General features: G+C 46.2%; 1 protein-coding gene across 1 annotated transcript; it reads right to left on the bottom strand.

The window, feature by feature from the left end:
• Positions 238 to 8,632, bottom strand: LOC102177217 (GTPase IMAP family member 5). Its single transcript, XM_005679652.3, has 3 exons — positions 8,381 to 8,632; positions 3,231 to 3,279; positions 238 to 1,953 (listed from the first exon to the last, which is right to left on the bottom strand). The coding sequence occupies exons 2-3, from the start codon at positions 3,271 to 3,273 to the stop codon at positions 1,073 to 1,075; spliced, it is 924 nt and encodes a 307-aa protein (XP_005679709.2). The 5' UTR covers positions 3,274 to 3,279; positions 8,381 to 8,632; the 3' UTR covers positions 238 to 1,072.

Raw genomic sequence — 11,369 nt, 5'->3', positions numbered from 1 at the left:
GGATCCGAGAGAGCCAAATTCACCCACCCTTGCAGCCAATGAAATTTGAACCAGGGTGTGGATGTCAGTCCAGCAAGGCAAGTGGAGAATCCCAACCCGGGGGCTCGACCCAGCTTCTCAATGAGGTCCAAGGGAGTGGGCTCAGGAGAGGAGCCCACCTAGCCACGGTGGGTCTTCCCTCCTGAGTTTCGGCACCAGGAATGCAAGGCGAATGCAAAGAAAAAGAAAGTAAGCCGGGCATTCAGGCAGAAAAAGATTCATTACAGGAAGAAAGAAAGAAACTGGCTTTAGAGAAAAACCAGTGCCCTCCTTTTACAGACAACCTTTCTTATACTTATTGGTGGGCAATTGAGCCTTGAAGGGAGGGGCCTTAGTTTATCTTTAGCCTGCAGCTGGGGTCTTGTGGTCACACAGTTGAAGGGGTCTCACAGTTGGGGGGTCACATAGTCTTGAGAAATGGGGACCAGCAGGGAGAAACGGGAGAATGCCTTCAGGGAAAATAGGTCACCCACCCAGGCAATGTGGCCACTGTGACTTCATCACTTGTTTGTCAGGGCACCACAATGGGCCATATTTTAACTATATGCCATGAGCCTCTTGTGAACCCTAACATTTTGCCTTCAACCTCACATGGCTGCTGTCTTTCCATGCCTTGCACTCAGATGCCATAGTGTCCTGAGGAAGAAGAGACTGTCTCTCTATGGGGGTCTCTCCTGGGCAAGGAGATGCCTCCTGGCCCCACCTCTGCAGACTTTTACTCACTTCCCATTGGCCCAACTTTGGTCTCAGGCCCATGACTGAGCTGGTCACTGCAAAGTAAATGGGATGGTGCACACACCAGCCAGGCATCCCTGAAACTCTGTTGTTGTCTTGCTCTGAAGCACATGACTTCACCAAGGAAGCAGTGGAGGCATGAACCAAGCCAGAAATCTACAAGGAAAGAGGGTCATGGGAGCTGCAGAGACAACAAACCATGTCCTCGGCAGACCGGGAGACTTTATTTCTGAGTTAAACAATGAATCCATGAGGTGATATTTGAGAAATGGCTCTGCCACACAGATAGCACACAGAATTAAAGATGGTACAGGATGATCAGCAGAATAAGAAGAAAAAGTAAACTGCACCAAACAAGACAAACACAAAGCTCATAATTCACAATGATCCAGACTCTGAGTCGGAAGACTGTCTTGAAGACCCAGTTTCTCTCAGCCTTTTTCAAGCCTTGCTTTTGCTTTGCAACCTGCAGCCGTACCTTATCCAGGTAGTGCCTCTGACCTTCTCCATGGGCGCCACCCCCCATCTGCTGGAGAATCTGTGCATCAAAGAAGAGCTCATTGGTGAGGAAGGCTCCCTGGTGCTCCCGCTCCAGCCCCTCGATCACGGCCATCAGCTCGGCCAGCTGCTCTCTCTGCTCGTCCCCAGAGGCCCGGTTGTTGAAGGCGCAGTATCTCGACCCGCACTTCCGGACCAGGCTCCTCAGCCTGAAGTTGTCTGTGTTTGCCACATACTCATCCAAGGAACCACCCTCTAAGTCTTCCTTGTGGGTGAACAAGATGACCATGTGTCTCTCGGCTCCTACCCCAAAGACCTCCTTCACCCTGGTCACGGCCATCACGTCCTGCTCGGTGAAGCGCCCCAGCTGGGTCACCAGCAGCAGCACGTGGGGCCCTGGCACCGACAGCAGGTAACAGGCTCCGATATTCTCATACACCTCTTGATCCTGGGCCCCGGCCTCGAAGATGGGGGGCGTGTCCACCACCAGGATGGTCCTCCCATTCCACATGCCTGTTGCCCTCTGACACTTCCTGGTCACCGACTGGGCCCCCAGCTTGGACTCAAAGACGGGCTGGCAGAGGATGCTGTTCCCAGTGGCACTTCTCCCGCTGCCTGTTTTCCCTACCAGGATGATCCTCAATGTAGATGATCCTGGATTTAAGCTCTCTCCTCCTCCACCTGTCAGAGCACATGAAAAGTTAATGTGCAATCTCTATGGACTGAATGTGTTCCTCCCAAAAAAAATTCATATGTGAAACACTGATCCTCAACGTGATGGTCACTGGTGGTCAGATCTTTGGGAGGTGGTGAGGTCTAGATGAGGGCATGAGGATGGAACTCCATAATGGAATTAGTTTCTTTCTAAGAAAGAAAGGACTATATTCATTAGAAGGACTGATGCTGAAACTGAGGCTCCAATATTCTGGCCACTTGATGCAAAGAGTCAACTCTTTGGAAAAGACCCAACTCATTGGAAAAGGCCCTGATGCTGGGAAACACTGAGGGCAGGAGGAGAAGGGGGCGACAGAGGATGAGATGGTTGAATGGCATCACTGACTCAATGGATGAGAGTTTGAGCAAACTCTGGGAGATGGTGAAGAACAGGGAAACCTATCCAGGTCAGGCATGCTGCAGTCCCTGGGGTCGCAAAGAGTTGGACACCACTTAGGGACTGAACAACAACAAAGAAAAGAAAGAGACTACTCTCTCTCCATCAGATGTGGACACAGCAACCAGGAAGTGGCTTCTCCCCAGACACCAAATCCCCCACATCTTGACCTTGGACCTCCCAAGCTCCAGAACAGTCAGAAATAAATATTTCTTGATTACCACCCTGTCTGCTATTTGTTTTATCAGTTTTAACTGACAAAAAGAGTAATACATGCCTCTTGAGGAAGAAGAAACAAAAGAAAAAAAGGAAAAGATCTCAGAGGACTAGCACATCTGGATCAATTTGGCTGTCACACCCTCAATTCTCACCTCAGGCCTGGGCTCAGAGTAAATATTCTTACATAGAGAAAAAGGGAGCTCACACAGGGCTGGTAGAATAAATCACCCAGGATGGCCAAAGTCTTTAGGATTGATCCTGCCAGGATGCTGGACTTTTCCAACCTTTCCAGAACCTTCTCCTTATTCAGTTCCCACCCAAGAGTCTTTTTGATGCTCTGAGCTTCCTACAACCACTGAATTAAATATTTGTCCCATACTTTCAACTCCTCCTATCCCTTTCTGGTCTCTGTTTTATCACATGGCTGGGTTTTCTATGAAAAAAACGTATACTCACTAAGGAGAGTATGACAGCAAATAGCCTAGTAAGTTCCGTTTCCTGGGGAAATGCATTTTCTTTGTCTTCAGGTGTCTTTAGTCTTGTACCTTGCACTCCAGGTGGGAAGTTGCCTGCCCCAGTGCTGAGCTCATGGCCCCCCAGTGTCATGAAGGGCTCCTCCAGGCCTTACCTGTGGTGCAGCTGTCTCCTCCACCCTGCCGCAGCCCTTCCATTTTGTTCTAGGGAGAGAACAGGCAAGGATTGTTCAGACAAGTTGGATGTGACATCCTGCACAGAACACCACATTTTATAGACAAGGAGACTGAAGGGGGAAAAAACTACTACTGAAGGTCAACATAATCTAATGGATGAGCTGAGACTAAAACAGAAGTCTGCTGACGCTCAGCCACTCTTGTCACTAGACTGAGGCTCCTAGTGAAGAGTATATAGGCAGTCCCAACACGAGGGCACTGACACGTGGTTTCCCACCACCGGTATTTAGTTACTGACAAGATGCACTGGAAAACGTGCTGTCCACCCAGAAGACCATTTCCTGGCATCCTGGTCATTTCCTGGCATCTCTCTCCCTTGAGGGTCTCAGTCCTGTCCTGAGTTCCAAACTCAAGATTGCCTGGCAAAGTTTCTCCCTTTGGTAAATTCACAAAAGAAGCTCTTGCCTAAGTTCTTCCATGGTGATGGTGGTGTAGAGGGTCACCAGTCATCCCAGTTTGCCCTAGACAGAGAGGATCCCCTGATCAAAGGAGTGTCAGTGTTGAAACTGGGAGAGTCCCAGGCAAACTGGGACGAGTTGGTCATGGCAGAAGTAAGAGATGGTCATGAGTCCAGGTGGGTAGGAGGGTGGACCATACATCCAGTAAATAGAGGGAACACCTGATTTGTTAGGTTCAAACCAGTTGTTATGGTACCAAAGATCTATGCTTCTATGTTCTCAGCTCAAACAGTCCTGACCAGTAACTCCCTCAGGGCCATCTCTCTCCTGCCCACTCTCCTTCTTTCACCTTCCCCCATATGCCTTTTTCTTGATCTTTCTCCTTTTTCCCACCTCCTACTTCTTGTGCTCAGTGAGGGGGTCCATTGAGGCCCCACCTAAGGATGACTACTCAAGCTTCATTACTGGGAAAGTTCACAACCCTTTCCAAAACTACATCAGGACCTTGCTGTGTGCAAACTTTTATTTTCTAAAGCTCAAGGAGTTAATGCTAAAGAATGAATCTCTAATTATGGAGTTTCAGCATCTAGGACAGACAAACCAAAAAAATAATAATAATAATAACGTTTTGGAATAAGTGAATTTCCTCCACCATCCGTGGGATCACACCGTATAGAATATTATCTAACCATCTGTGAAATTGGCTGCAATTATTACCTTTGAAGGAAAAATAATTTAATAAATAAATTATTTTCATTTGAAGGTCAACATTCAGCTTCTGTCAGTTTCCTGATAACATTTTGTAATTCGTTCTAATGGTATTGTATTTTTCAAACCAAAAGACAATTCTGCCTTTGAAGGAAAAATAATTTAATAAATAAATTATTTTCATTTGAAGGTCAACATTCAGCTTCTGTCAGTTTCCTGATAACATTTTGTAATTCGTTCTAATGGTATTGTATTTTTCAAACCAAAAGACAATTCTGCCTCAAGACTTCATTGTCACCTCCTGCCTGAGTTTCCAGCCTGCCAGTCTGCCCACAGATTTCAGACCTACCATCCCCCATAATCGTGTGAGCCAATTCCTTCAAATAAATTTCTTCATACATATATCATATTGGTTCTGTTTTTCTAGAGAAAACTGATACATCAGTTCAGCTAATTCTCTCTGTTGAAACTTGGAAAAGGAACAAATCTGAAAATAATTCTCATTTTGGCTGGATCTTTTCAAGGAGGATTTTTAAACATATTGCATAGGGGTGACAAATGGGAGAACTGGGGGTTTTTTTAGGTATCAGCTTGTTTTCTGTGCTGATGATCTTGAAACCAAGATGCTCTATTTTCTCACGTATTGCCCTTGGGTCATCTTGAATGGTGGTCTCCAGAGAGGACCACTGAGGAGGGGCTCCCGAGCAGCTGAGAGTACCACACAGGTACCAGGTAAGTGACTAGAGTGATGAGGGGCAGAGAAAGTGATGCTGAAAGAGCTGCAGAAAGGGGAACTGGAGGGGAGGAGGCTCGAGATGATACACCTGGACTCATAGAGAAATCAAACGACACTGTCCACATCTTTTAAATATAAAGAAACTGAGGCTTCTCAGTTTTACCCCTGAGGGGGTAGGTAATACAGCAATGACATGAAGCTGCCTTCACCCAGGACTGGTGTTGAAGGGATATCAGAGAGAGATGGCAACTCCTTCATTGTGTCTCCTGGCCCATTTAGAATGCAGACAGGACCAGAGAATGCCACCTGCCCTATGTGCTGGAAGAGACTGGTCCCCTCGAGCTGCCCCTAAGTCCTTTGGGAACAGGTCAAGCAGAGCTACTCACATGATATATGTGACTAAGCAACTGGTAGCCAGCCATCTCTTCCAAGAATGAGAGGCTTAAATTGCTGCTCTCTTTGAGCCTAGCCTGAGCAGAAAGAGAAGTTAAAAAAAAAGGTGGGGAGAGTGGGGCGGGGAGGCCTTCTCAAGAACCATCTTTCTCAACTACTTTTTGAAGATTTATTTCTTCTCTCTAGTTTAGTGCAAATGGCCACACCTCTGGAGAGAAGGCTGCCAACACGTCCCAGCTGCACCTCTCCCCTGCTCTGTCCCCTGAAGACCCCTGTGCCCATCAGTCCCCTCCCAACATCACTATCATCATGCTTCCTCCTGCCAACAACCCAGCTCCCTCATTTTAAAGCCATCATCCCTTCATTCATCCATTTAAGTGCTACACAACTGAGCGACTTCACTTTCACTTTCATGCATTGGAGAAGGAAATGGCAACCCACTCCAGTGTTCTTGCCTGGAGAATCCCAGGGACAGGGGAGCCTGGTGGGCTGCCCGTCTATGGGGTCGCACAGAGTCAGACACCACTGAAGTGACCTAGCAGCAGCAGCAGCAGCAAACACTTCTCTTCCTATACTTGGAAGACAGCTGGACCAGTTTAGATAACAGCTCCTTCTGGAGACTGGGAAAGAAGGTGATTCCTTCTACCATGCTTGGATAGCCCCACTTGCCACCACGTTTCCACTGGGCAGAGCTGAAAGGAGCACATGGGGACAGCAAAGATAGAGGCACCCTTGCAAAAATTGTGAAACTGATTCAGTTTCAGGAAAATACTAAAACTGGCCTGAAATGGACCAAAACCTAGGCAGATTATCTTGAAGTGAAGTGGCTCAGTCGTGTCCGACTCTTTGCGACCCCATGGACTGTAGCCTACCAGGCTCCTCAATCCATGGAATTCTCCAGGCAATAATACTGGAGTGGGTTGCCATTTCCTTCTCCAGGGGATCTTCCCGACCCAGGGATCGAACCGAGGTCTCCCGCGTTACAGGCAGATGCTTTACCGTCTGAGCCACCAGGGAAGCCAGATTATCTTACTCTTTGTCAAAAGCATTCAGAATCTCCCCCTACTGGCCCCATAGGAGAGTGTTGGAGAGGGTGACACACTGATTCGGAATCACAGACAAGGTAGCATGGTGAGACACTGTTACCATCACAGGGAGCCAAGCAGGATAATCCTCCAGAATAACACCCTCATGGTTATAACCCATTCTGGTTAATGAGGGAGATAAATCATTTTTTAAACAGCAAGTTGTATTTCTTTCTCAGAAACAAAGCACATGCTTTACCTGAGCAGATCATCTTGAATCCTGTCCCTAAAAATTCCTCCCCTCTTGAAAATAGAAATTTTCCTTCCAGTTAAGCAGTGCATGCAACAGAAACAAGCAACAGATAGTTGGGGAGTTTGTGATGGACAGATACCCACTGTTAGGTTTTAAATGGATAGCCGACAAGGATCTACAATAGAGTCCATGGACCTCAGTTCAGTGTTGTGTGGTGGCCTGGATGGGAGGGGAGTTTGGGGGAGAATGGATACATGTGATTGTATAACTGGGTCTCTACACTGTTCACCTGAAACTGTCACAACATTGTTTGTTAATTGTCTATACCCTAATACAAAGTAAGAAAGTTAAAAAGTAAATAAATAAAAGTTAGCCACCAACATTTTAAAGATAAGGGGTTTCACCTTTAAAAATCTGAATTTATGTGGTTATCAGTGGGAAAACTCTGGAGATGGATGGTGGTGTGGGGGGAGGAACAAATTGGGAGATTGGATTGACATGTATATATGTATATATAGCAAATGAGGACCTAATGTATATAGCACAGGGAACTCAACTCAATACTCTGTAATGAACTATATGGAAAAAAATCTAAAAAAGTGGATATATGTATAGCTGATTCACTTTGCTGTATAGCAGAAACTAACACAATATTGTAAATCAATTATACTCCAATAAAAAAAATTTTACATCCAAAAAAAAAAAGAGAGCGAGAGAGAGAGAAGCAACAGACATCAAGTTAGATTAAAATCGCAAGGCAATTTTTCAGCCCGTTTTTCAAAGGATATCCTATGACTTGAGGGAGCAGGTCAGACCCTCCTCCCAGCAATGTGCAGAAAATTCTATAGGTCCCGGTGGCTCAGACAGTAAAGAGCCTGACTCCAGTGCAGGAGACCAGGTTCCCTGGGTGGGGAAGATCCCCTGGAGAAGGGAATCACCACCCACTCCAGTATCCTTGCCTGGAGAATCCCATGGACAGAGGAGCCTGGTGGGCTACAGTCTATGGGATCGCAAAAAGCCAGACATGACTGAGCAACTAACACAGACATGCACGCAGCAGCCACTAGGTGCATATGTGAAAACTCTTTTGCACAAACACAAGACATAAGCAAGCTAGTATCACCAGAGGGCTACTGTCTGAGCTCATTACGTTCTATATTTTATGTTCTGAAAAGTATGGACTTCCCTATGGCTCAGTGGGTAAAGAATCTGCCTGCAACATAAGAAATACAGGAGACACAAGTTTGATCCCTAGGTTGGGAAGATCCCCTAGAGAAGGAAATGGCAACCCACTCCAGCATTCTTGCCACTATTACACTAGTCCGATGGATTGATACGATCATTTCTGAAAAGTATAATACCAGTAATATTTTCTCTTGCAGTAAATTTGGGGATTTAGGCTACGTAATTCCTGGTGCTAATAATTTTGAAATAATGAAACTGAGGCTTTGAAAGATCAAGTGTGCAGGCTGACCCAGACTGTTACTGGGAGAACCACGTTGAGAGGGAGGGAGGGGGAAAGAGAGAGAGAGAGACGAACAAAGCCTGTTGTTACCTGCTAGATGCTGCAGAGTTCTGCAGGTTCTCAGACAGTCTTGCTGCAGCCTTCCTTCCTCTCCAGGCAGCCTCTTTCTTTGGTTTCTCGTCTCATCACAAAAACGCAAGATCAGTGGACGATGAAAAATCCTGGCCACCAATCCTATCTGCCACAGACAAAGACCAGTCCCCCAGGGTAGGCAAAGAACTACGTGTGGGTTTCCTCACCAAGCCATCCTTTGAGAATGACTCAAATGACCTCAAAGGCAGAGACACCAGAGGAAGAGGGGTGTTTTTTTTTTTTGCTTTGGTTTTGTTTTCTTTTTAATAACATGCCATTTCCTTCTCCCCACCACATCTCTATAAGGCTTTTGTGCAGAACAAGGTCTCCACCTGAGTTAGTCTGGAGACCCAGGGGAGCCAATGAACATCTAGGGCACAGCTGCACCCCAAACCAAGCATTCACCACCTTTCACTGGCCTGAAGTGGACCACCAGGCATCTCCTCACATCCAGCATTTACCTCTTCTGCACAGATAGCTTCTTATATGTAACTCCAGATGGCAGCGAAGGCTGAACTCAAGCAGGCATCTTGCTTGCGATCCTCTGGGGATCTGGTCCTCTTGTTTCTCGTCAAATGCCCTGCCCTCAGGCTAGTCGTGTTTTGACTTGCGTGCTGCTCAGTTGTCGCAGTCATATCCGAGTCGTTGCAATTCCATGGACTGTACCCACCAGGCTCCTCTGTCCATGGGATTCTCCAGCCGAGACTACTGAACTGGGTTGCCATGCCCTCCTCCAGGGGATCTTCCCCACCCAGGCATAGAACCCATGTCTCTTATGTCTCCTGCATTGTCAGGCAGTCTCTTTCCCACTAGCACCACCTGGGAAGCAAGGCGTGTGCTCATGCAAATTACCATGAAAGTTGGAGGTCGATCATCTTCTGTGTAGGTTTTTTTACTACTCACATATGAAAACTATCTGAGATTGAACCCATGTCTCCTGAAGCTCCTGCATTGGCGGGAGGATTCAGGGGGAAACAAAGTTTGGTAGATTTCTTCAGCTGGGTGGACTTGCATTTCCATGGAAGCCAGGGACACATCTGTCCCCACCCACAGTATGATTTAGGCAAAGTGACAAGTACTTAAGGGGATGCTCTGGCAGCCTCCCGCTTCCTCTGCTTCCAGGCAAAGGCCCTGCTGGGGACCCCAGGGCTGAAGCACCTCTCCGGAGACATTCTTAGGGTGAAGGGGGCATTACTAGCCCATTTGGGTTCAGATTAACTCTGGGAAAGCAACACTAAATGGGACATAGAGATACAGGTAACTCTTGGTTCTTTTGCTTTGTTTGGAGAAGTGTGCTAAGTCATTTCAATCGTGTCCCACTCTTTGTGACTCCATGGGCTGTAGCCAGTCAGGCTCCTCCAGCCATGGAATTTTCCAAGCAAGAATACTGGAGTGTGTTGCCATTTCCTCCTCCAGGGGATCTTTCTGACCCAGAGATCAAGCCTGCATCTCCTGTGTCTCCTGCATTGCAGGCGGATTCTTTATTTGCTCAGCCATAATGCAGATTAACACCCACATTTCACATTTACAGTGAAAGCCACACTTAGCTTACAAACTATTCCTCCATATTAATACTGTAATTTTAACTTTCCAAATAATACTAACTATTACACTGAATGTGGTGGATACATGCCCTCCTACTGTAGAGGACAGAAAAGCTTGCTTTTAACCTACAGAAGACATTGTTTTCTCTTTGCTAGCTAGAAAAGCCTCTGATATCTCATTTTTGCCCAGGGCAGGGGTGGCATGAGGAGAAGAGGGTTAAAGATCAACTCTTCTAAAACAAAATTCTTTTGCTACACATCTAACTCTTAACTGGTTTATCATGAATATTTTTATGCCTGAAGTCAACTTGTTCAGTCATCTCAGCAAATATTTTGCAAATACTTGGGACATTGCTCAAAGGAATCAAATCTACATCTGCCTTGTGAGTTTTAATGGTTAAGGTAACCCGGTCTTTTCACCTGTCTTAGGCTACTGGTGCCCCCATACCATAGAGACTACAGGTCCTGACTAGCTACTTTCTGTGCATTAGAGAAAAGGCAAATTAATCATTGAAAAAAAAAAATCATCTTGGTTCTGTCTTCAGGCATTTTCTCAGCTACAGCAAAGGGTGAGATAGGATGGCCTTCCGTTGGGGACAATTCTATGCTTTTTTTTCTAGACAGCCTCTTTATACACTTAGCTGCTGTTTTCTGTTAAATTGTTTGTGTTTTTCTCACTGGTTCAAGAAAAGCCTTTATTTATGACTCAAGAAAGCAAAAGATTATCTATGCTATATAACAACCACTAACACTCCTTCTCTGCCCCTTTCTTTTCTTTCTTTAGAGTTTTATGGATATTCGGGACTCCTCTTTTTCCTCCTGCATTAGCACTTGGAATCCTACTGACGGCTCTTCAAACCATGCATTAGTCGTTCAGTTGTGTCCAGCTCTTTGTGACCCCATGGACTGTAGCCCACCACACTCCTCTGTCCATGGAATTCTCCAGGCAAGAATACTGGAGTGGGTTGCCATTCTCTTCTCCAGGTTATCTTCCCAACCCAGGGATTGAATCTGGGTCTCCTGCACTGCAGGCCGATTCTTTACCCACTGCGCCACCAGGGAAGCCCTTTAAACCACAGGTGCTTCTAATTGCTGGTGAAAGAAATATCACCTATAAAGGAGGAAGGGAGTTGCTCCTTCCTGCCCCTACAGGTGCAGGGTAAAGCGACAAGTATTATTTCTACAAAAGAGTTTGTGAGATATTCAGTCCTTGAAAACTGTAGTTCTGCCCTGTGAAAATAACTGTTCATGTCTCTAAGTCTGTGGAATTGTGGTTGTCTTATTTAATAAAGTGTTTCCCTACTGTGAGATGTAACTTGAAATCTAGTCATTCCTAACAGGTCTTCATACTCATAGGGTTTCTTAGACAGATCCACAGGAGATCACTGGCAGTCCTTTCCTCT

The sequence above is a fragment of the Capra hircus genome, chromosome 4, assembly GCF_001704415.2.
Source record: "Capra hircus breed San Clemente chromosome 4, ASM170441v1, whole genome shotgun sequence".
Classification (NCBI taxonomy): domain Eukaryota; kingdom Metazoa; phylum Chordata; class Mammalia; order Artiodactyla; family Bovidae; genus Capra; species Capra hircus.
Note: the sequence above shows the minus strand (reverse complement) of the source record. Positions and strands in the feature narration are given on the sequence as shown.